The sequence below is a fragment of the Fundulus heteroclitus genome, chromosome 8 (genome assembly GCF_011125445.2).
Source record: "Fundulus heteroclitus isolate FHET01 chromosome 8, MU-UCD_Fhet_4.1, whole genome shotgun sequence".
In the NCBI taxonomy this organism is placed as follows: domain Eukaryota; kingdom Metazoa; phylum Chordata; class Actinopteri; order Cyprinodontiformes; family Fundulidae; genus Fundulus; species Fundulus heteroclitus.
The window spans coordinates 22,162,064-22,184,343 of record NC_046368.1 but is presented as its reverse complement, the minus strand read 5'-3'; the positions used below and the strand labels follow the sequence as shown (position 1 = coordinate 22,184,343).

General features: G+C 40.6%; 2 protein-coding genes across 2 annotated transcripts in view; both read right to left on the bottom strand.

The window, feature by feature from the left end:
- The window catches only part of lamc3 (laminin, gamma 3), a 218,938-nt gene that overhangs the window by 40,468 nt on the left and 156,190 nt on the right, over nt 1-22,280 (bottom strand). The window contains exon 12 of the mRNA XM_036140365.1: nt 21,051-21,278. Coding sequence (XP_035996258.1) covers nt 21,051-21,278 — 228 coding nt within the window. The remainder of the gene's footprint in view (nt 1-21,050; nt 21,279-22,280) is intronic.
- On the bottom strand, nt 15,702-18,635 carry LOC105928752 (tax1-binding protein 3-like). Its single transcript, XM_036140366.1, has one exon. The coding sequence runs from the start codon at nt 16,597-16,599 to the stop codon at nt 16,255-16,257; it is 345 nt and encodes a 114-aa protein (XP_035996259.1). The 5' UTR covers nt 16,600-18,635; the 3' UTR covers nt 15,702-16,254.

Below are 22,280 nucleotides of genomic sequence, written 5' to 3'. Positions count from 1 at the left end.
TTGAATATGATTTTATGTGACATGCCAAAAGAAAGTAGCACACGTTTGTAAAATGGAAGGAAAAGGATACAAGGTCATCATATTTTTATTTTATATGTACAAATCTGTGCATTTGTATTCAAGCGAATTCAAAAACGGTGGTGGCAACATCCCACTGTTGGATTGCTTTTCTCTAGCAGGGACAGAAAGATATGCTTGGAATATGAATAGAGCCACAGCGGAATAAATCTTTCAGTTTGAAAAAAAAAAAAAAAAAAAAAACTTTAGTTATGTTTCCCTTCTCGCTGGACCATGACCCCTAAACATACAACTATATATATAATAGGTTGGTTTGAATAAAAAAAATAATAATCATGTGTTAGGATGACCCATTTATAGTTTAGATCAAAATACAATTGAGATTCTGTGACAAGGTTTTCAATTAGATTTTTAAACACATCTTCTATTCATTTAGATTGAGGTTAAGGTATATTGCAATGAAAGTGTGACAGAAATTCAGCCTTCAGAAGTTCAAAGCTGGTAAAGGAGGCACTACATAATATGTGGGGGGTATCAGAGTGAAGAGAGGTAAATATGACTATTTTTCCCTTTACTATTCTTTGAATGCTACTTTGTGTTGGTCTATCACTATAAATGGCAAAAAATTTAAATAAATACAAAGAGGGAAAATGCAACAAAATTAAAAAAGGTCAAGTAGGGACTTCTGTTTTCAAGGCACCATGAGCTGTAACAGCAAATGTAACATTTTTCCTGTTTACATTCACAGAAAAACATTTGAAAGCAGAGGACATAAAATAGTTGGAATGAGCTCTAAAATTTAATAACCTGTCAAATGACTTTGCCACACATTGATACCAGTAATTGAGTTCTGATTCTCCAGAGAACACAGCGATAAGATTGGGATGCGTTGCGAATAATCTGCCGCCGGGTGACTTAACCGGGGCCTCATTAAAGTTTCCCATCGTTCCCTCGTAGCCCACTGTGTGCTTAGGTGAGAAGCTCTTTGCTGATGATTTTTGAGTCCGCTCACGTCACGGTAGAAACTCTCTTCTCTTGTTTGAGGTCACTGCTGTTGCTACACAGAACAACATTAAAAAAAGTCAAACGTTTAAAGAGAGAATAATGTCCGGAAAGCTAAAATGATCCCACATCCATTACGGGTGGGGGGGAACAATTACAATGTTGCCTCGTGAAGAGCCGACTTCTGTTTAGAAATTATTTGATTTTTGATAAGGTGAGCTACATCATAAATAACAATGAAGCGTGAAATGCCAGCCCTCTAAAGCCAGTATTTAGCAATAACGATTGTTCCCGGCATAAAGGAGTGAGTCTTTTTTTGAATTTCGCCAGGCACACGATGACACTGGTGGCGTGCACTGTCAATCCCCAATGAGCCATAGTAAATTTAATGGCAGCAGAAATGTGCTGACTTTACTGTGTGTGAAGATGACTGAGTGCGATATGAGGCAGCGGAGCCACCAAGGGCTTCCTCGACGCTATTATCATTCCATCGACTCTTTGGAAAAGCTAACGCCATGCATCACAAAATGTCGCCGGACTGCCGGATATACCTCCTCGCCCCGTATTTCCTATCGCCATGCAAATCGCCATCCCCTCGTAACGTCTCAGAAGAATAATTTCATTAATGAACCAATGAGCATTCATTTAAGCGCTAATGAATTGGGATTTCTGTGAATCTCCCCTCGGAGCCGCGCATTATGAATCCTCACAATCCCGGCATTCTCCTCGCGCCTTCTCCCTCTCACACTCTTTCCCGTCTCAGCTCCACTTCAGCGCTCTGCTCTCTGCCTGAACTCTGCTTGTCTACTCTGTGATGGGAAACCAATATTTCTGTGTAGGAAACAAGCAGTCTGGAGTTGCTCAGGAGCCATCTTCACACACAGATCACATTTCCGAAAGGCTTTCTTTTTTTTTTTTTTCTCCTCGAGAGGTTCTCTTCCCTGCGCACCATCCCTCTATTGTGCTCTGTGAACACGAATAAACCCACTTTATTAATGAACTGTCTGGCAGGAGGATACACTAGAATGCATGACTGAGTGATGGCTGCAAGCAGGGGCGTTGCAAGACATGAAGCCATACTAGGTGATCACATAAAAACCTAATTATAGTTTGCTAATATGCTCCAGGGTAAAGACCATAATGATCAGTGTTTGGAAGCTAGCAATAGGGGAAGCTAGCAAGCTTGAGAACACTATCCAAACATTACAGAATGGAAGCAGCAGAGTCATGTTATCGGGGTGTTCCGCTGTAGGACGAACTGGCGGCCATCACAAAAGACATGGCGTCATTGCAAAATAACTATCCGGATATTCAGAAGCAATTTCTTAGGGCGTCAGTTAGGAAGTTAAAGCTTGAGGGCAAATGGGTTTTTCAAATTGACCAGGTTTCTTAGCATCCAGGTAGATACTTATTAAACAAACAAACAAACAAAAAAAAAAAAACAGTCAATGTAAAAGTAATTTTTTGGGAGTCAGTTACAAAGTCCAGATCTCAGTTCAACAGAAATTTTGCGGACAGATCTGAGGAGGTGTGTGTGAACAGGGTGGCCTAAAAACCTGACTCAGTTACACCAAGTCTGTCAGGAGGAATGGGCGAAAATTTCAGTAAACTACTGTGAAACACTTTGTGACGGATACAAAAACAGCTAAACATCTGAGGAGTGTCATGCACTTTAGAAAGCAACAGAGGGTGGGATGTGTGTGTGTGTGTGTGTGTGTGGGGGGGGGGGTAACTCTGCTGTGTATAGTCGTTTTTTAAGCAAAACTAGCTTAACAGTGTCATCTCCTTCGCCAAAATAAACTACTGTTTTTCAGTTCTAGCTCCCATAATTTCTTGTCATCTTTCATGTTGAAAACTTAGACATGTCGTTGTTGCTGGAACAGAAACAACAATTTTTGATCAGGAGCTTCAACTGGGGAGCAGAGGACACATCCTGGGACGTGTATCTTGTGAAATAGTTGCAGCTATGCCTGCAAAGATCCATCCCTCGTCTTCGACTTATCAGAGCATGGGTCAGGCAGGCAACAGGTCCAGGAGAGAAACCCAGACATCCCTCCCCCCCAGCAACATCCTCTAGCCCACTCTGGGCGAGACCAGACGGAACATACAGTACGGTCTGTCCAGTGAGTTCTTGGTCTTCCCTGGGAATCTCCTCCCAGTGGGACGTTCTCAGGACAAACAAACCCTAAGGGAAGCGCCCCTAGGGCATCCTGATTGGATGACCCAACTGACTCCTTTCAATGCAGAGAAGCAACGGCTCTACTTTGAGCTCCGCCCGGATAACAGAGCTCCTCACCCTGCCTCTAAGGCTGAGCCCTGCCACCCTCTTAACAAAACTCATTTCAGTCGCTTGTATCCCGGATCTCGTCCTTTCGGCCATCCCTCATGAGCATAGGTGAGGGTCGCAACATGGACCCATTAAATCAAGAGCTTTGCTTTTCGGCTCAGCTCCTTCTTCACCACAACGGACCGAAGCAGCGCCAGCTTTACTGCAGAAGAAGTCCCCATCCGTTTATCTGTCTTCTGCTCCATCCTATCGTCACTTGTGAACAAGAGACCAAGATGCTTAAACTCCCTCACCCGAGGCAGAGACTGACCCACCAACCCAGAGGGGTCAATCCACCAGGATACAAACAGGCCCTGCCAAAGACACACAGCCTCAGCAATTTCTCTCGGCGCACTGGATTGGTTCATGCTTGAGGATCATTCAGCAGTTCTCTCACTCCAAGGGCTATAAGTGACTCCTCAAAAGATAGCAGTTATCAGTGTTTGCAGTAGCTTGTAATGGCTTCAACACTAGATGGAGGAAGCGGAATGGGGAAGAAAAAGAAGGAGACGCGTGTTTTTTGTTCTCCTCTTTCTGTTTTCCTCGAAAACCTTCAGATTTTTCTTTCTGGACAAATAAACGCACGTCACTCAGCACCATCTTGGGAGGTCGCGCTGGGAAAAATCGTCACGTCACATGGGTTCAGTGCAACATGTGGTGGCATGAGTCACGAGTGTTCAGGCAATCTTTTTCCATTTCACCCCAAAGACACAAATGCTCAGAGAGAGAGTCAAAAGAAAGAAGAAATTGCAGTGTAAATATGATTACTTCTTCCCTCTATTTCCTTTCAGTATCATGTAAGTGGCAGCGTGGATGCCTGGATAAACTATAAGCTATTCTAGCTCTCATCTTCGGCATCCCACTGTAAACAGTCAAATGCTGCAGGCCAAGAAAATCTATTTACTAATGCATGGGAGAACAGGCTGTTTTAATGAAAGCGAGGAGGAAATAAATCAGAAAAAGAAAATTTTGCATGCCTCCCTGGAGGCTCAAGGGTAAAAGGCTAGGTTTAATCTGCTGCAGAACTGTTTCATGGCACTGCTGCTGTCTAATTTAACAAAAAATATTCCGCGACTGCACGTGTGGCTTCTCAGTGAGATCTAAATGGACTGCTTGCGGAGAACCAAGGGAGGGCTACTGGAGAAACAAATCGAACAAAACCAACCCCAAAACAAAAAAAAACAAAACACATAGGGCAGTATGTTCAGTCCAAGTCGATACATAATGTGTGAAATACAGATGACAGGGGAAATCTGTTTTGTCATAGTGTGACTGTGGAAAATAAATGCATAAATTCTTGTTTTGTGTATAGAGGCTGTCGGCCAAATTGTTATAGCCAAGGCCCCCGGGTATCAGGGAGGGGAGTGCTGGCAGCAGTGGCTCTAGCTCATGTTGTCTCACATATCTCTGGGTCAGCTAGCTTGTAATTGATGTTTTTTTGTTCTAATTAAATAGTAACTCCCTCGTGAAGCTGTTCAAACAGGCTGCATTTAATAATTCTGTTGCATTCTTCAACTTAAGTATAAGCACGGGAGTCTGAGACATTTAACATGACATTTAGTATAGCATGCAATTTTATTCTTTATGATCTTTTTTAGGTTTCTAAGCATCACATCTGCCCATTTTAAGTTTCATTTCCATCAGATTTAAACTTTTGGCAATATACAGATGTTAGGATGGACAACTGTTTTATGCAGGGAATCTGTTCAGAGGTTATAAATTGTAAGCGTCTTACTTAAACATGCTAAACCTTTGCGCGGCTTCACTTTGCAGATTAGTTTTCCATCCAAGCAATCAGAAGCAGGTCAAGAACATAGCAGATCTCTGTCAAGCAAAAACAACTCGAATCTCAGAAATAACCAGTTCACACAAACATTATTTTATATGTCGCATTTTAACTGCTATCACATTTGTGGATTATTTACACAGAAGACCACGATAGATTGTGGTCCATAGCAAACCCCAGGCCATTTGAAATGAAAAAGCTTGTTGAAGCTTTCCAGGATAGCTTTTGTATAACACAACTTAGATTGGAGTTGCTGTTACATATCAAGATTCCACTTTTGTTTAATATCTATTCTTAATAGCTGGAAAGCTAATCTCCAATGGTTTCTGCTGGTCAAGTGTAGGGTGTAAAAGTGGTCTACCTGAATAAACATGCAAGTTAGGAAAATCCTTTAGACAAAAAAGCAAAGTTGCTCGATGTCGTTTTGTACAATGGTGTCAAAATGCTTGTCAGGAGACCAAAATGAGAATAATTTGCACTAATTATGGATATATAACAGTTTAGGGTCACACTTCCAACAATGTTTTACAATTTTCATTGGTGCAATAAACACGCAAATTTTAGGTACACCTATCCCACAAAACATAGATAAACACAACACCAAAATAACAGAAATAACATCAAAATACCTTTGCTTGATCTCATGCTGAGCACAGAGGTTCTGACTGCACTGAGGAATACTGCCTCACCTCTGCATGCCAACTGCTTGGAGTCACTGATGTGGACCGTACTCTATTTTCTGATCAATTCAACAAATAGTTATTAGACCACTTGGTGTCACTCATACTGAGCATAAAGCCTTCGACTTTTACTCCAAGATGGTTGAGTGATCACGGTATGTCAAAAAAGGAGGGAAAATGTTGGGGACATCACAAGAAAAAGTAACTTGCTCAGTCCTTACCCAGTAACAAACTATAAAAATGACATCCCATTATGCATGATACAATACAACATTTGTCCTCTGTATTTAACCCGTCTGTTTGGGAACAGTGGGTTGCCACTGTGTGGGGCCTCAGGAACATTTAGGGACCAAGGGTTTTGCTCATGGACCCTGAGAGGTGGTCTGATGGATTTGAACCAGGAAACTTGCAACTTTCCCAGGACACAAGCGTCCTGCTCTAATGACTAGCCCAAACGCCCCTTCTACATGCAACATGAGTTAAAAGTTTGCAACTTTTTCTCCAGTACCAGTGGTATTTATATTCAGTTTAAATGTGTTTTAAGTTAATTTTATTTTGTAAGTGTAAAAAAAACCCTGAAAAACCTTTAGCTCAGCCCGTTTTTCCTTCCCCATTATCACTTTAGCTAAATAAGCAACCCTTAAAAAGCAGATCTTAATGTCTGGGAATCCACCCGGTTTGTTTTCGTGTCTATACATTTGCACAACCGATAGTAGCTAATGCACTTAGCTCTGCACTTGAACATTCTGCGTGCACTCAGCTTTAAAACAACTGTGTCTTTATTTGGTATACATGCAGGCTAAACCAAAAGGGTTGCGCCGCAAATTTCTGGTACATATCTGCGTACAGTTACACCCCTAATTCCAAGGTATTGCATTTGACATCAAGGTTGATCTCCTCCCCCATCACGTATAACTAAAACACCTGCTTTTACCATATCTACAGGAACATCAGCTAAACATTTAGCCACTTAGCTTTCTTGAAGAGCTATCCTCTTTAGTCGTTGACTATTTTAACCACAATCTGTTTAGGGTAGGGGTAGGAATTTTACACATGGTAACTAAAAAAAAAAAAGTATATTTGCAGTTTAATTAGGCATTTAAAGCGCATACACTTCTCCCAGTGTATGCGCTAGTTAACTTTAGTTACTCTGGCCTTCTCTGTTGTTTCTGCTGTGCATCTCTGTGCTGTCCTGTGATGAACTGGTGACCTGACTAGGGGGTTACAAACTCTAGCCCATTGGTAGATGGAGGTAGGGGTTTATAAATCCTTCCTGAAATGATTTGTACTAAACTGAATTCAATGTTCTAATGTTTTTAAACAAAAGTTCAAGGATTAAAAATTATACTCCTCTTCTTTATCCTTAAGAGGTGGTCCCGATCTTGAACTTATAAATACAGACCTTTGCGGTTAGTGTTGTTCAGTCAAAGGTACCTAAATACCTACTCTAATACTTCCAAAACAAAAAAAGGTATTTTTGTTGCTTGTTCTATTGCATAACAGACAATTGTTGTTTTTGTCTCTTTGGCATTTTCGCAAGGCCAGACTTCTGAATAATGCAGAGTTACTTTGCATAGCTAAATGTCACGCCCACTGCAGTATGTCAGAAGGAGTCAGAACACTGGATTTCTTTTTAGTTTCTCCTGGATTTGCAAAGAGGAACAGACCAGAGGCTCCTATTGTAAAATATGTTCAAGTCTAGCTTGTAAAGGCCATTTCACAGTGCAACTTACACAGGTGATGTTCGTCAACGTTGGCCAATGGTATACATCACAATACGAGATTTTCAGTCAGTGCTTACCAACAAAAGGGCCAATTTGGAATAAAACCGAGAAAATTAGTGCGAGCAAATCCCAAAATGTCTGCTTTAAATGCCATCTTCAGTCCTCCAAGCTCATTAGTCCAAAACATCTTGGGGACAAACTTGAGGCAGAAGAGTTCTTGCACAGTGATGCTGGCTCTGGCACCAGTTTATTCAGCCTTTAATCTCTCTGGTGGGTCGTGTTTGTTCAAGGCTTAGCCCTTAAGATGCCAAGGCTGCATCAGTGTGGGATATGAGGAGTGACAGTGAGGGTAAGACGAAGGGAGAAAGAGCAGAAAAACAGACAGATCTAGTCAGTCTGCATTGAATCTCCCCATGTAATTTCCATAGCTGATCCCATTCGCCACGCTTTACTTATCTCCTCTCGAACAGCACACTTATTTCACACAAAAATAAACAGATAAACAATCCGCACACTCTGTCTGCCTTTCGTGGCCTCGACTGTTTGACACTGTCAAAGACTGATGGTCTGAAAAGGTTCTGACCTTTTTCTTGACCTAATTAGTTTAGACAAGGAAAACTTTACACAACAAGCCCACTGAGTCGTCAAAATGGAGGATAATTTGGATGCCTTCAAATTCAAAACGGGAAATGCAGTTCACAACAGACTGGAGCTTAAATTTTCCTACTTTTAAAGCCTGAAAGTCCCTCTTCCGGTGAATAAAAACTGTATTTTCAGAAGAGTCCCTTAAATGTCATCTTAAATTCAATGCAGGGGGATTTTGGAGAACAAAACGGTGTTGTGTGCCATAAATACCCAACCAAAGAACCATGTTATTGGCACAGGCAGGCTGCGATACGGCATCCCGGCACTATCCAACAGTGTGCCGAGAGCATCACGTGTTTCGTTTGTTTAAGTGATTAATCAGCACTCGCCTGCAGGATATGCAGCAGAGAAAATTGAGTGTCTCCGTTCTATCTATACAATCATCTCTCCCGCTCTCACAAACCCACCCTTGGATTAGTGAATTATGGCCTGTGCCCAATTTTATGGATGGGTTATATGCAAATGCAATAGTGTGCATGCTGTGCAGAGGCATGTCCAGCCCGTTCTAAAATCAGCGCTGTGGAAGCGCATTGAGCATGCACCCCAATTTGAATCTAAAAGACATATGTTTGACTTCATCCACCCCACCACCACCGTGCTCGGCCGAGATCGCAATCTGCTTGTTCCACAACAAATATTAACATTTCCAGTCTGTTGTGTTATACCACGGCAAATAGAACCGACACGACCCAGAGAGTGTTAATAAATCATGATTATGAAGCACCATTGGCGGCAGTTTCCCCCGGCAGCCGGTGAATAAATTCCATCCCAGCTTTTGTCTGTGGGCCCGCCCCGCAGGATGATACGCGCCTTTAGGTAATTATACAGCAATTAGGATTCTGATAGAAGAAACAGCAGGTTGGTCCACCCGCCCGGTGACAAATGATGAACTGGGGTGTCTAATCAACTTTCCTTGATAGCTCTCCCCTTGACCCGGACTTATGGATTCACAGAGAGCTCGCGCATTTTGTTTACTTCCTGTTTAATTTCTTATGAGAAAGCCAGCGGGCTGTCTGAACATGACATGCAATTCTAATAATCTATTTGAAAAAGAAAAAAAAGGCTAATTTTAACTGGCTTCCTTTCCACTGACAGGCAGCTTATGCCATTCAGCACAAGACACCAAAAGACATAAGGCCTGTTTGATGGCTGACTCAGAGGACAGCGTGTTCCACATTCGACTCTTATTCATCGTTCACACGGCGCTGGTGGCAGGCAAATATTTAAAAATCCTAAAAACAATATGCATGTATGAGGATAATCCCTTAGAGTCTATGATATAGGATAAGTTGTCCTGCAATTAAAACAGCAAATTGTTGGCGGGCTACATTGAAAACTAAACCGTCTTAAAGACACTGATCAGGCATAACAACATGGCTATCTGTCCAAAAGTGCATTGTTTCCCCTACTTGCTACCAAAAAACAACACAAAGCTGTGTGGGCTGTGTACTCCTGGAGGTTTTATATTTTATCTGGCAGGGAGTTAGTAGAACATCTTTTATATCCTACATTGATCAGCCTTATCTGTCCAGGGCTTCCAATTTTTTTTTACTCAGACTGAGATTGGAGGCCAAGTGAGCTCCTGAAACTCATTGTTGTAATCCTTAAAGGAGCAACAAGCGACATTTCATTGTTTTAGATATAAAGAATCAATAAACAGTAATGCAAAGAACTAAAGTAATATTTTAGATGGACGATGGTATGATGTCACACTCCATCTCTCTTGTTTACAACGCCGGGTTGGCCGCGCCTGCACGTGCGCGGCCACTCAGGGCTTAGCCCCTCCCTGCCTGTAAAACGTCTGTCAGAGCAGCGGAGCTTGGAGAAACATGGCGGAGAGCACCCCTAGTGGATCAAAATGTTCTCTTACTAACAGCATTATAAGGTTATGAGTTACTCACTTCTTCACTAGACATGTTCCTGCGAAATGTGATGCTGGTTTGCTGTGTTTTTATCCGTTCCAAATATGCACATATGAGGCGACAGGCGAAAAGGGAAGAGGAAAGGAGGGCCCGGGTTGCAGCTGAAGTGGCGATAGGAGCAGCTTGTCATACCTCTTGTTTTGGTCTACAGACAGTGCTCAATCCCCACCTAGTGGTGAAATATTGCTTATTGCTCCTTTAAACTGTTCCTTAACCATTTTCACAAGAAGATATGAGTGAAGATGCTCTGTTTTTGTATAACCCCAGCAGACGACGACAGAGGAAATTCAACTCTCCACAACAGACATGTAGACTGGCACTCATGGAGCTTTCTGTTCTGAACAGGGGCTAGCATGTGCACCAATAGTCTGCAGCTCTGCACCCTGTGATGAACAAAGAGAAAAAAATGCAATGCAGGTTCTTCTACCTGTCCATCAGAACCAGCGTTAATCTCTTCAGTATACTGAACTTTAGTAGATTATCTGTTACATGGGCCAGCCTTTGTACTCTACATGCTTCAATAAACCTTGACCATCCATAACTTAGTTGCCAGCTCACAACTGTACCTTCCTTGAAGTATTTGAGTATGATACCTGACCACTCCTGACAGGAACACCAGACAGGAGCTGCAGTTTTAGGGACGCTCTCATCCAGTTATCTACATGTAACAATGTAGCAGTTGTCAAACTCATTCCAACATAAATTTGACACACATGGCCATATGAGCTGTCAGGACACAGTGCTAACTGGCTGCTTGATATATCCCACCCACTAAGAGAAGTTATAATACAGACTTAAATTCTCTTTTCACAATGACCAATTAGATCTTTAGAGAGGATAATTGTGGCATACCTTCCCTCCATCCAGGACTTGTACAGGTCTATGGTCAGGAAAAGTGCAGCTTACATCTCTGCAGACCCCACATATCCTCCACACAAACTGTTTAGACTTTTACCTTAAGGTCAGCACTACAGAGCACTATTTACAATACCAGCCACCACAGGGGCAGTTTCTTACCCCACACAGATGAACACTTAGCAGGGTAACCAGATTCAATTCAATTCAATGTTATTTATATAGCACCAATTCACAACACATGTCATCTCAAGACACTTTATAAAGTCAATTCAATAAAATCAAAACGTTTCCTACCTAAGGAAACCCAGCAGATTGCGTCAAGTCTTGACAAACAACATTCACTTCTCCAGAAGAGCGTAGAGCCACAGTAGACAGTCGTCTGCATTGTCAACCGTTTTGCAGCAATCCCTCATACTGACCATGCATGAAGTGATGGTGGAGAGGAAAACTCCCCTTTAACAGGAAGGAAAACGTCCAGTAGAACCAGGCGGTTTTTAGCAGAACATAAACATAACATGTTTATGTTCTGCCAGAACATACATTGTAGCATGTCCCATTCATTTTTATTTTGTTACCAAGTTTCAGCTTTAAATCTCTTATAATTTTTTAACAGTTAGTTTATCCTTCACATCTGATTTTGTCACGTTAATCAACACTGACATGCTGATGATTCTGTGGAGTTTACCCCCATCTTTAAAACATCCTCCATTCACTGTGCTACCAGGAGAAAAGGGAGCCATTCAGATTTTCCAAACAATGACATATACTGTATATGTGTAAGTAGGGACATTTGTGAGTCAGGAAATTACTTCGTAGAATTTCACAAACACTCCGGTCTGACCAAATGTAGCTACCAAAGCTTTCAGAGCCTCTGGATGATGTGCAAAATTGCCGTGCCAGACCAGCATGGATGCAATATCACATTGTGAGCTACCATTAATGCGAGATGTATGAAAACACACCATGTACCATCTGCCTTTTATTTGGGAATCCTTATAGAAAGGTTTTGTTCAGCACAGAGATTCAGGCGAAATGATACAGCTGGATGGAGTTGAAGTTGCTTCCATAAATACTGTATTCAAAGACATTAGAGATAGACTGTTGTTGACAAAAAAAATCTCAATAAATCATTCAAGCACAAAGGCTTTTCAACTCTTAACTAGTTTGGTGAGTACACAGAACAGAACCCTTAGCAAAGTATAATTTTAAAATAGGATCTTTCAATAAGACTCAAATTTTACCAATTAGTTTAGAAAAGTAACTCTATTTAAAGCAAATAAAATAGTGCAATTTAAAATGTGTTTAGACATGGTTGATGGAAGTATCACCAGTAGGCTGATGGTAAAGTTGCTCCAATGTGTAAGTGGCATCACAGAGGTCCTCCATGGTCTGGAACTGACATCTGCTTAGCTAAACCTCACCTGCAGCAAACATTTTCAACTATATTTAGAACAGGGGGACCTGAAGCGTGGTTAAAAAGATGCACAATTATACTCCTGGAAGAACGTCTTTGTTAGATGTTTTGCACAGACAAGAGTGATGCTGGGAAACCATCAGGACAACCAGGTTAAATGTTTTCCTATCCAGTAATGTATCTTTCTTTTACCTGTTAATCTCCCATGTTTGGTGCTCCCTTGTAAAGTCATCCAAAGGGGGCTAGATTGTAGCATAAGAGGCGATGTGGCCTTTGAAGACATTTATTTCACCTCATGTCCTCTCTTGCAGACGACATTTTATGAATATAGGGCCACAGTCAGCATCAACAAGGGCCTTAACTATGGTCAAGAATCTGCCTGTGTTTTCATGACACCCTACTGGAGCTTTTGCGCTGTACAAGTCAAATTTCTTTTGAGTACACCACTTGATTTTCTGGTCCCAGCCCCTTTAAGAAGTTGAAAATGACCATCTGACTGTGTCCATCCTTTCAAAGATCCGAATACCTGGCTGAAATAATGTGTAAGCCAAAATTATGCTTATATTTTGACTTTTTAAGGTTATATTTGTTTTAGCTTTCAATAATTAGGCTACTACGTTTTGTCTCTTGCTCCTGTTTCTCTTCTTTTTTTGCATTTGGGATCTTCACTACAAACCTTGGGAGAACGACCCACGAGCATGAAATGCAAACACTTGGGATTTCTTTCTTGGTCTTAAGATTTTGATTCAAAGCATATTTTTTAATTGGTCGAGCACTGCTGATTTGTGTTGCATTTAGTTATTTTTCTAAAATATTTTTAACATATTGAAACACAATCAAATAAACCCTTAATTTTTGTGTATTTGAATACATTGATGACTGGGGGAAAAAAAAGCAAGAATGAAATGTATGAAGATTTTACGTGCAAACTGTTGCTAGACGGTCCAGTGAAACAGCTTCGATAACTGCGTTTGGAGACAGTAACGGTCAAAAGCTGTGACACAAAGCAGAGATGCTTTTCAAAGACAAGAACATGTAAAGGCTTTGGAATCTTGAGAGAACTCTGCACAGAGGAAAGTCAGGTATGCACAACATATAGTCAAGGTGACTAAGGTGAACAGGTGCAGTCATAAGCATGTAAAAACCCCCAGCAAGAGGCATACAGTTAGTCTGGTGAACAAGAAGAGGCACGGAATGAGTGTCTATGTGTGAAAAACAGAGAAGAAAGAGCAGAGGGGACATCCAGATTGAGAAAAGATATAAGAGACACAAGAAATCTGCAAGCAAATTAGACATCATTAGCCAAGAGGCGGTTAACAAGTCTAATTAGGGAAGAGTCAGGCAGCCAGTGATACTAGACTCGCTTCCAGACCTCAGTCATATTAAATCTGCACACAGGGCCACGAACAAGACACAGTCTCTCAGCCAAAGCGGTGCACATTCCTTAACTGGGTCAGATCTCTGAGACTTTAAGCAGCAGGGCAGAAGGGGGGGGAGATGGCTACAAGGAGAAGTGGAAGATTGAGGGAAGATAAAAGCTGGAGGGTGGGACCTCGGAAAGGGCGGTTGTCTGCTCAAGTGAGATGGAGCGAGCTGTTTGGGGCTGTGCGAGTGATAAAGCGTGGAAAAAAGGAAAGATGCGCAGACGTATAAATAACTGCAACAAGGTTGACTTGTTTACACAGCCACCAGCTGTTGTTTTACTTCTGTCATTTACGGGACATTGCATTCAGGGGGCAAATCTGAAACCTACCATGGCAGCTGATATTATCTCCCATAAACGTGGCAGGTACATTAAATCCAGACTCCTAGCGCTCCTGTTGTTATTTTGGAGATTAGCATGTGTGGAATGAGATTATTGCCGTACTAGTGTAGCTATACAGCCCCCAGTTTGAGTGATAGCTAGCATGAGCTCCTGGGGGAAGACGGAGTTGCGTTTCCTTGAAGTGACGATGCCTGACTGTCAGTTCTAGATAGACAGAAGAAAGCATTAGTGAAACAGTTTGGCTTTTTTTCCCCCTCCCAGTCGCTGTGTTCTCTCAACGCAACAGTGACAGAAAATCTTGTTTTAACGTGATGAGCTGCCATCTCATGTAAACTGTACTTGAAAAATAAAATAAATCAACTCTTAATTAACTTAGAATGGCATTTTATTCCTTGAAAAAAAAAATGCAGTACTCTATACCCATTTTATGAAGCCACAAAACTGTATTCAGCACTGACTGTAGTGCTGAATAGGGTTTGTAAAAGGACTTGTTTTCGCCAAAGCGCCAGTAAGTTGCAAAGCAATCTCAAGTTTAAGAGAAAAAGTGATGCTACATCTCCCATGGAATATAACTATTTCTGAAAACACACACACACACACACACACACAGAAGTGCTGGTTCTGATTTACTTTTCCTCTCAAAAGACCACTTCAGGGGTGGTATAGGGAATTCAAGCGGCAGATCACACACAAAAAAAAAGGCATAAGCCGATGCTGTGAAGGCTCATATATTCTGACGTTTACGTCCTTACGGGACACAGGCTCCAAAATATTCTAAATTGTACGGCGTAAATATTCCATCTTGAGTGTGATTTTGTGAATCACACTGTGGGTATTAGAACAGGCTTGTTCAGTGATAGTTTTGACTGTTTCAATGTTTAGAAACACATTCAAGTGGCCGTACAGCACTACGTTTTCATTGTCTTACCTTGAGCGACTGAGCATGGATGTTAAGTATGCAGATTTGGTTTGATTGGTAGTTTCATTGTTGCTTGGAATTAAGTTGTCTAACAGTCAGACACGACTTACAAACATTAAAAACGCAGCATTACGAACCACACACTTGACAGTATTTCAGAAGGACTTTACGTGTTAGACCGACACAACGAGATGCATTACTGTAAAGTGGAAAACAACACATTTTTGTATTTTGACAAATAGCCTGTAAAATATGACATGTCCTCAACAGTTCCAAGTCATTACTTGCTACTCGTTTGCTGCGATTACAATTTATTTATTTATTTATTTTTTTTTATTTTATTTATTTTTTTTTTTCCAAAAGGTTTTTTATTGTGTAACTCTAATAACTCAGTGAAAAACATAGAACTGTATTTTCAAACATGTATCAAAAAACCATTGCCACTCAGATTAGTAAACATATACCGTATTTTGTGCTGTAATACAAACTCTAAAGATTAATTAGGATATTAATTAAACACGTCATCTCAAATAGGTTTTGTCATCTGTGGGCCGACATAACGGATGTTTAACCCAGAAAACGCAAATAAAAAGAGAAAATGGGAGCAAATGACCACAGTTGATTAAGGTGATAAATTAATACATTTCAACTTGACTTTTGTCCAGTTGTAATAATAAAAAATGTCTTGATTTGATCTGTACAAAGCCAGTTGTAGCGGGACAGATTTCTAATAAAATATAGCGACACGATTTTTAACTCTACCCAGTGTCACCAAAAGGATAAATGAAATGTCTAAAATACTGTCCGGACGAGGTGGTGGAAGAGTCACGAGTTGAATAAATGCTTTTAGAATTTGATACTTTAAGCAAATAGAGAAACTGAATCAACCAAAAGCAAGACACCAGTGAATAAGAAGAAACCCTGATCGTGTACAGATTTTACACAGACTGTACCGTTAGCTAGAAGGAAAAAAGTATGACAGACCCTGCATTACATACTGTACTAAATGTTTGGCTTAAACTTTGGCTTTAATTGCTGCAGTCAGGATGGCAGAATATTGTTTTTTTTTTTGTTGTAAATAAGAGGAAAAAGTTAGGAAAAAGTCTTTAACGTTCATAGAAATGTTCAGGCCCACGCAGGCAGCGCCCCTTCATCACTGCCGGGGATGACAGCCCTTAGAGTGTTTAACAGCTTCTTACAGGGACTTCCTGGTGATCAGCAGCCTCACGACCTTCTCGTTCTTCTTGGTCAGTCTTTTACGAGCCTGGTCGTGAGTCACCACGGTCATGTCCCAGCCGTTCACCTGCATGATCTTGTCTCCTACCCTCAAGTCTGCAACCTCTGCTGGTCCTCCTGGAGTTATCCTGGTCACATAGATTCCCATATCTGACTTGTCCTCCGAGACGGGGTTCTGCCCAGGGTCCTGGTCGATGCCACCTCCAATGCTGAAGCCCAGAATCAGGTTGTCTCCTTGGCGCAATTTCTGGATCTCAATTATTTGGACGACTGCAGTCACTGGTTTGCCTGGGACAAACGACATCGTTTAGCTGCGAGTTTAAGAATAAGTCGACGAAGTTTTAACAAAAGCTACGGTAAAAGTTTTTTTTTTAAAAGGGTGTTTTCAGTGGAGATACAACTTCCCTGAGTTACCAGCAGCGATTACAATTTAAACTCTTTTGTTATCTATCTTATCCAGATTTGCAGGGTTTACTGAAAAGTCCTTTATTTGGTAAAGGTGCACCCTCTCCAAACTTAAACCCTTGCTTTTTAATTCATACTCTTAGGACTCCACGCACTGCGGGGCCCTCCTCATAACTATAGACTGGGGTCACCCTCTGTGAAATTGATGGTTTTTGCCTTTACATACAAAAGGTTCCGCAACTGGCTTATGACTGCAATATTTCAGACCTTATTGTTAGGCTTTTCTTCTTTTGCTGGAGGCACTGAAACAAAAAAATGTTGCTGGTTAGTTGTCAGTAAAGTGGTGACAGATTCAGTGTGCCTTCCTTACATTTTGAGAAATGTATCATCTGAAGACATAACCTGTGCAGTGAACAGATGGTCAGACGTGAGCTATGAAGCTAGTGGGGAGGATCATTGCTATGCATCAACTGTAGTCAATGACATTTTCATCCCTTATAACGACCTTCACCATTTCACAACTACAGAAGAAACCTACTATTTCCAAAAAAAGGTTTTTCCTCTGCTATTACTGATAGAGCATCTTCCTAAAGTATTCCTTTTGCACATTTTGTTACAACAGAACCATACATCTTTGTGTATTTAATTCGGATTTCAGTCAGTATTGGAGATCAATACATAACAAATTGTAAAAAAATATAGATATTTTAATTTTCTTTCAATAAACAGCCATTTTAAAAGTGTGGCTTGCACATGCACTCATTTGGATGCTGATGGAGAACAAAGGCCACAACTTTCTGTCCATTAATAAGGTTGATTTCTTAGCAACTCAAGTGTTGCTGGACAGACTTTATCATGCTTCTCCATTCACCTCGGTAGTAAGGGAAGTTATACCAGAAACCTTTGGCTTGTTGCACATGTACTCATACCCCTTAATACAGTGTAACTTCACTGAAACTACACAGAAAGGAGGCTATAAACGGTTTCCAGAGGTTTCTAACAAGTCTTATGCAAATTAGTCCCATTAGACTGGATGCAGGGTGTTGGTGAGCCTCTGTGATAAGGCTGTTCCTTCTACTCTCCTTTGGATTTAAGTCTGTACCTAGGGCCATTCTTTCATGAGGGTATGTTATAATAGTATAGTCCTGCATTGAATATTATTTTTCACAGTTCGTCTGCTACAAAACTTGCTAACAATTCCACGTTGCAGAGTTATTTGCCATTTTTAATAATGCATTTGAAAGTATTCAATGTACAACAATGTTATAACTCACAGTGCAGTAGGCCATATTCTGTAGTTTTACTCTGATGCTTCGTCTTATTGGATTAGACATATGAAATTTCAGCTCACAAGGTTAAAGTTCTGGGTGTAGATTTCATTTCCTCTGGGTCTCCAGTAGTTTGTTGATCCCAACACATCCACTCAAATCCCCAAGTGAATTCTAGGGGAACCAAAATATCTCCAGATCAATGTCTGGTTTGCCAGCATGTCATCAATGTTCCTCCTGCTTAGGACTTTTTGCCACCACAGACTTTTTTTTCTCTCTGGTGAGCTCATTCGATAGGCAACAGAAATGCATAAAAAAGCTAACTGTGTTCATCTGACTAACAGCAGTTGTTGTGGAAGGATTGTTTGGTCAAGTTGTTGAATAATAACAGATTTTTCTGTAAAACCTCAGTGATGCTTCTGAGGCTGAAGGAGCTGCTGATGATGGTGTTCATTCCTTCTGCTTTTTCTATCAAATTCATTCTGTGAGGAGGAGCAAACTTTTACCAATAGTCTGGCAGTGTTTCAATAATGTTTTGTGTGTTTTTAAAAATAAAATTTCCAATCTTATAAGTTTAGGTTAAAACACCTATTAAATGTAATGTAGACATACTTTATAATATAGAGCTGGGCTAGGCAAATAATATTTTCCAAAGGCACACAGGTGTAACTGTGATGTGGAGGATCTCGTTATTAGTTTCACCAAATTATTATGTAACTATGACTTTTTCTGGCTAGAACATTTCTCTTTCTAGTACAGTCACCAATTTTGGTGTTATTTTTGATCCACAACTCACCTTTAACCAATTTTAAACATAACAAAATGTCATTCTTTCACCTCTGAAACATCTCCGGCCAACACTCTCCCTCCCTGATCCATGCATTTGTTTCCTCCTGACTAAATAGGACAGTATGTTCAGGGCAGCGCTGTCAGAATCCTGATGAGAGTGCGTAAACACAAACGTATCGCCCCTGCTCGCTGGATTCCCATTTCTGACCAGATCACCCACAAAATCTTCTTGCTCACTTTCCACTGTTTGCACGATAATGCGCTATCTTACTTAAATGACCTCCTCACCCGTCACCGTCCTTCATTCACTCTCCGCTCCTCTTACACCGACCTACTTCACATTCCCAGGACTCGATCCCACACCATAGGAAACCAGACCTCTTCCTGTGCTGCCCCTCAGCTGTGGAGCTGCTAATAACAGTAAACAATAACAGTAAACTATAAAGAAATTCTTCATAACCTTAATAGTAAGTCAAATGTCACATCACAGTAACAGATATTTTATTTTAGAAAATTTGAAATAAACAAAATAAAGTCTTCGTAATTTAAAGAATGTTTATCTAACAATGTTAATCCAGGCCAAAAGTGCCGAGAACAGCAGTTTGTTCTCCAGAAACAGACACATTACCTTTGACTTCATTATCTAATCAAATGGTGGTATTGTTCTTCTCCTGTTGTCTGCTATAATGGTTGCATGCTTTGTAATCACACTGATTAGTGCTTTGGTCACCGGTGTAGTCTGATACTATATATATATATATATATATATATATATATATATATATATATATATATATATATATATATATATATATATATATAAAAGATTAACCATAACAAAGCAGTAAATGCATTTTACTGCAGCTATTAATGCATTTAAGAAACGTTTAGAAAACACAGGATTGAAGAAACAAAGTGTGGTAGTGGCACTCCCTGCTGCTTGCACAAATCAATATTTAATGAGGGGAACTAATTTTCCATTCTTCACATAAAACCACTTCCATAACCATGCTGGGTTATATGACTGTTAAAGATAACTTCATAAACATGCTAGATGCAAGATGATCCAAAACAGGGGGCCAGAGTCAGTTTCTTGACTGACTCGATAGGAAATGCTAATATTTGCTATTTTACATGGAACCGTTACATAACCTATTGCATAAAGAAGAAGAAACTTCAAGGCCACAAAGTGATAGTTTCCATTTATGCTGTTCAAAAGCCGCAGCTGAAAGAGTAGAACTGTTGTCTGACATTGCAAAGGCTTTAAGTAAAGAACATGAGAAAAAAGACGATCAATCAACCACTGTGTAACGTAAGTAAGGTTGCACCTCCAAGAATGTGGAGTGAATTGGAAATACCTGCACCAATGTGCAAGATCCTATAGATGATTTAAACTAGAAACGTCTGTCGTTATAATATTGCTTACAACACCTTCTGCAGTCTTGAAAGTCCATAGAGAAAAAAAAATAAATCACACAACCAAACAACTAATTATGAAATAGAATCATTTCAAGCTGAGAGAAAATAAAATGGACACGCTCAATGTACAAAAAGGAGCGAATAACATAGGCCCTGCTTCAAGAGTTTACATTTTTAGAAATCAAATGTTTTGGGAAAAGAAAACCGTATTTGCTGTGCTTTTTATATGGTTAGGACTAAGCATTGTGGAAATAAATTCAGAATGAACATCTCTTTAAAGGATACAGTCCAATCACAAGGTAGGTTTGTTCTATGAAGGTAAAAAGAGAGGAATTGAAAAGGACGAGCAAAAGCCGCAAAGTTTAAAAGACAATATAGCCATGAGAGGGAAACATTAAAAACAAAGAGATACTGCATTAAGAAGATGCAGTGTCACCACAGTTTGCAGCATAAACTAACTCTGAAACATGGATTAACCAATAAATAAATGTGGGAGGGTCTTTGTCTCTGAAACATTACTTACTCAGACTGTGCACATCTAAATGTATCGTTCAACTAATATTCTTCTGGGTTTTTTATTCATTTTTATCTCTTTTCCTTTTGGACCTGTTGATTTCTTTGGGTGGGGCTTAAAATTTAAGTGAAAATAAATAAAAAATAAAAATATTTAGGTGAAACTTAGGCGAACTGATCAAGATCTGAACTACAATCTGACAGATGGACAAAGATATATATACGGATGAATGGATGCAACATTTAGACATCTAATTCTAATCTAATTCTAAAACGAAGTAGCTATCTCCATCATACACGCAGTCTGTAAAACGGTCGAATGGTTCGGCGTGCGTGCTACAACACAATATCAACTCTTCACCTGTTTCTGGATGACAGGTCCCATGCTGGTGGCAGTTGCACGGCACACACGTTGAGAAAGGCCCTCTACTGGGGTCTTCCCTGGTGAATCCCGGGACGCACCGCTCGCAAAACTCGCCTTCAAAGCCCCGAGGACACGAGCAGGTTTCCACCCACGGAGCGGGAGCACTGGCCGGACTGGAGGAGATGGAAGCGGAGGTCAGGGTTACGCCCGCAAGCTGTGATGTGTCTGGAGAGGGAAGAGGAGGAAGGTGGGATGAGGATTAGTCATAAAAAAAAAAGATGCTACTGTATTGGCAACTGGTAAATTAATCACTGTTTTTTTTTTTTTTTTTTTTTTTTTTTCCAGAGGGCCTTGAAAGTTAGTGAGGTACGTGCCTTTATGTTAGATTTGTTGGTGACGTTATGACATTTATTATGATGTTATGTGACACACCACTTCATTGTAGCTCTAAACTGTGAAATGAAAAACACAATTTTGTACGTGGTGTTCTAAATAGGTTACAATCAATGAAACTATCAGGGCAGTCTTGTATTCTATATAAATTAAATAAAAACAATTCAACCAATTGCCCTCTGTGGTCACATAATTAGTCATTTATAAATCATGCAAATTTTTTTCTTTTACTTCATAATTACGTGCTGCTTCGTGTGTTTGACGTCCCTCCGTTTTTTTTTTTGCCCGTATTTACAGATTACAGCCTCTTGTTCACACATATAAATATGCAGAAAAAAAAAAAAAAAACAGATTCATCCTCCCACGTGCGACCGGATGCCACGCCTAGTTCTCACTTCAGCACGAGCGCGCATATGCCTGCATGAGCCCACACACATACAGTCATTTAGAGGATCTTTGATATTGCAAATAGAAAAAAAAAAAAAAAAAAAGGCACTCCAGCAGAGCAGCACATAAAAAAAAAAGAAGGAGACAGGAGACCCTGTGGAGGCATGTCAAACATGCAGGTCCTCCAGGGGTTCCAACATCCCTCGCTCCTCTCATGAATAGTGATGGGGGCAGGCCATCCAGAACCGAAACCAGCGCACCCTTTAGTCTCTGAGCAGCAGTCACAAAATTACTTTTGGTCCTCTCGCGCGCGTGTGTGTGTGTGTGTTGCTGCGTTTCCTCTCGCCGATCGCCATGCCTGAACAGACAACTAGATGGCTACGTAGACAGATTTCATGCGTGCGTGAAACTCCGCATAATGATCAGCGAGAGGTGAGGAACGTGCGA

Coding starts and splice junctions, on each gene's coding strand:
- LOC105928752 (XM_036140366.1), bottom strand. CDS start 16,599: ATGTCGTTTGTCCCAGGCAAACCAGTGACTGCAGTCGTCCAAATAATT.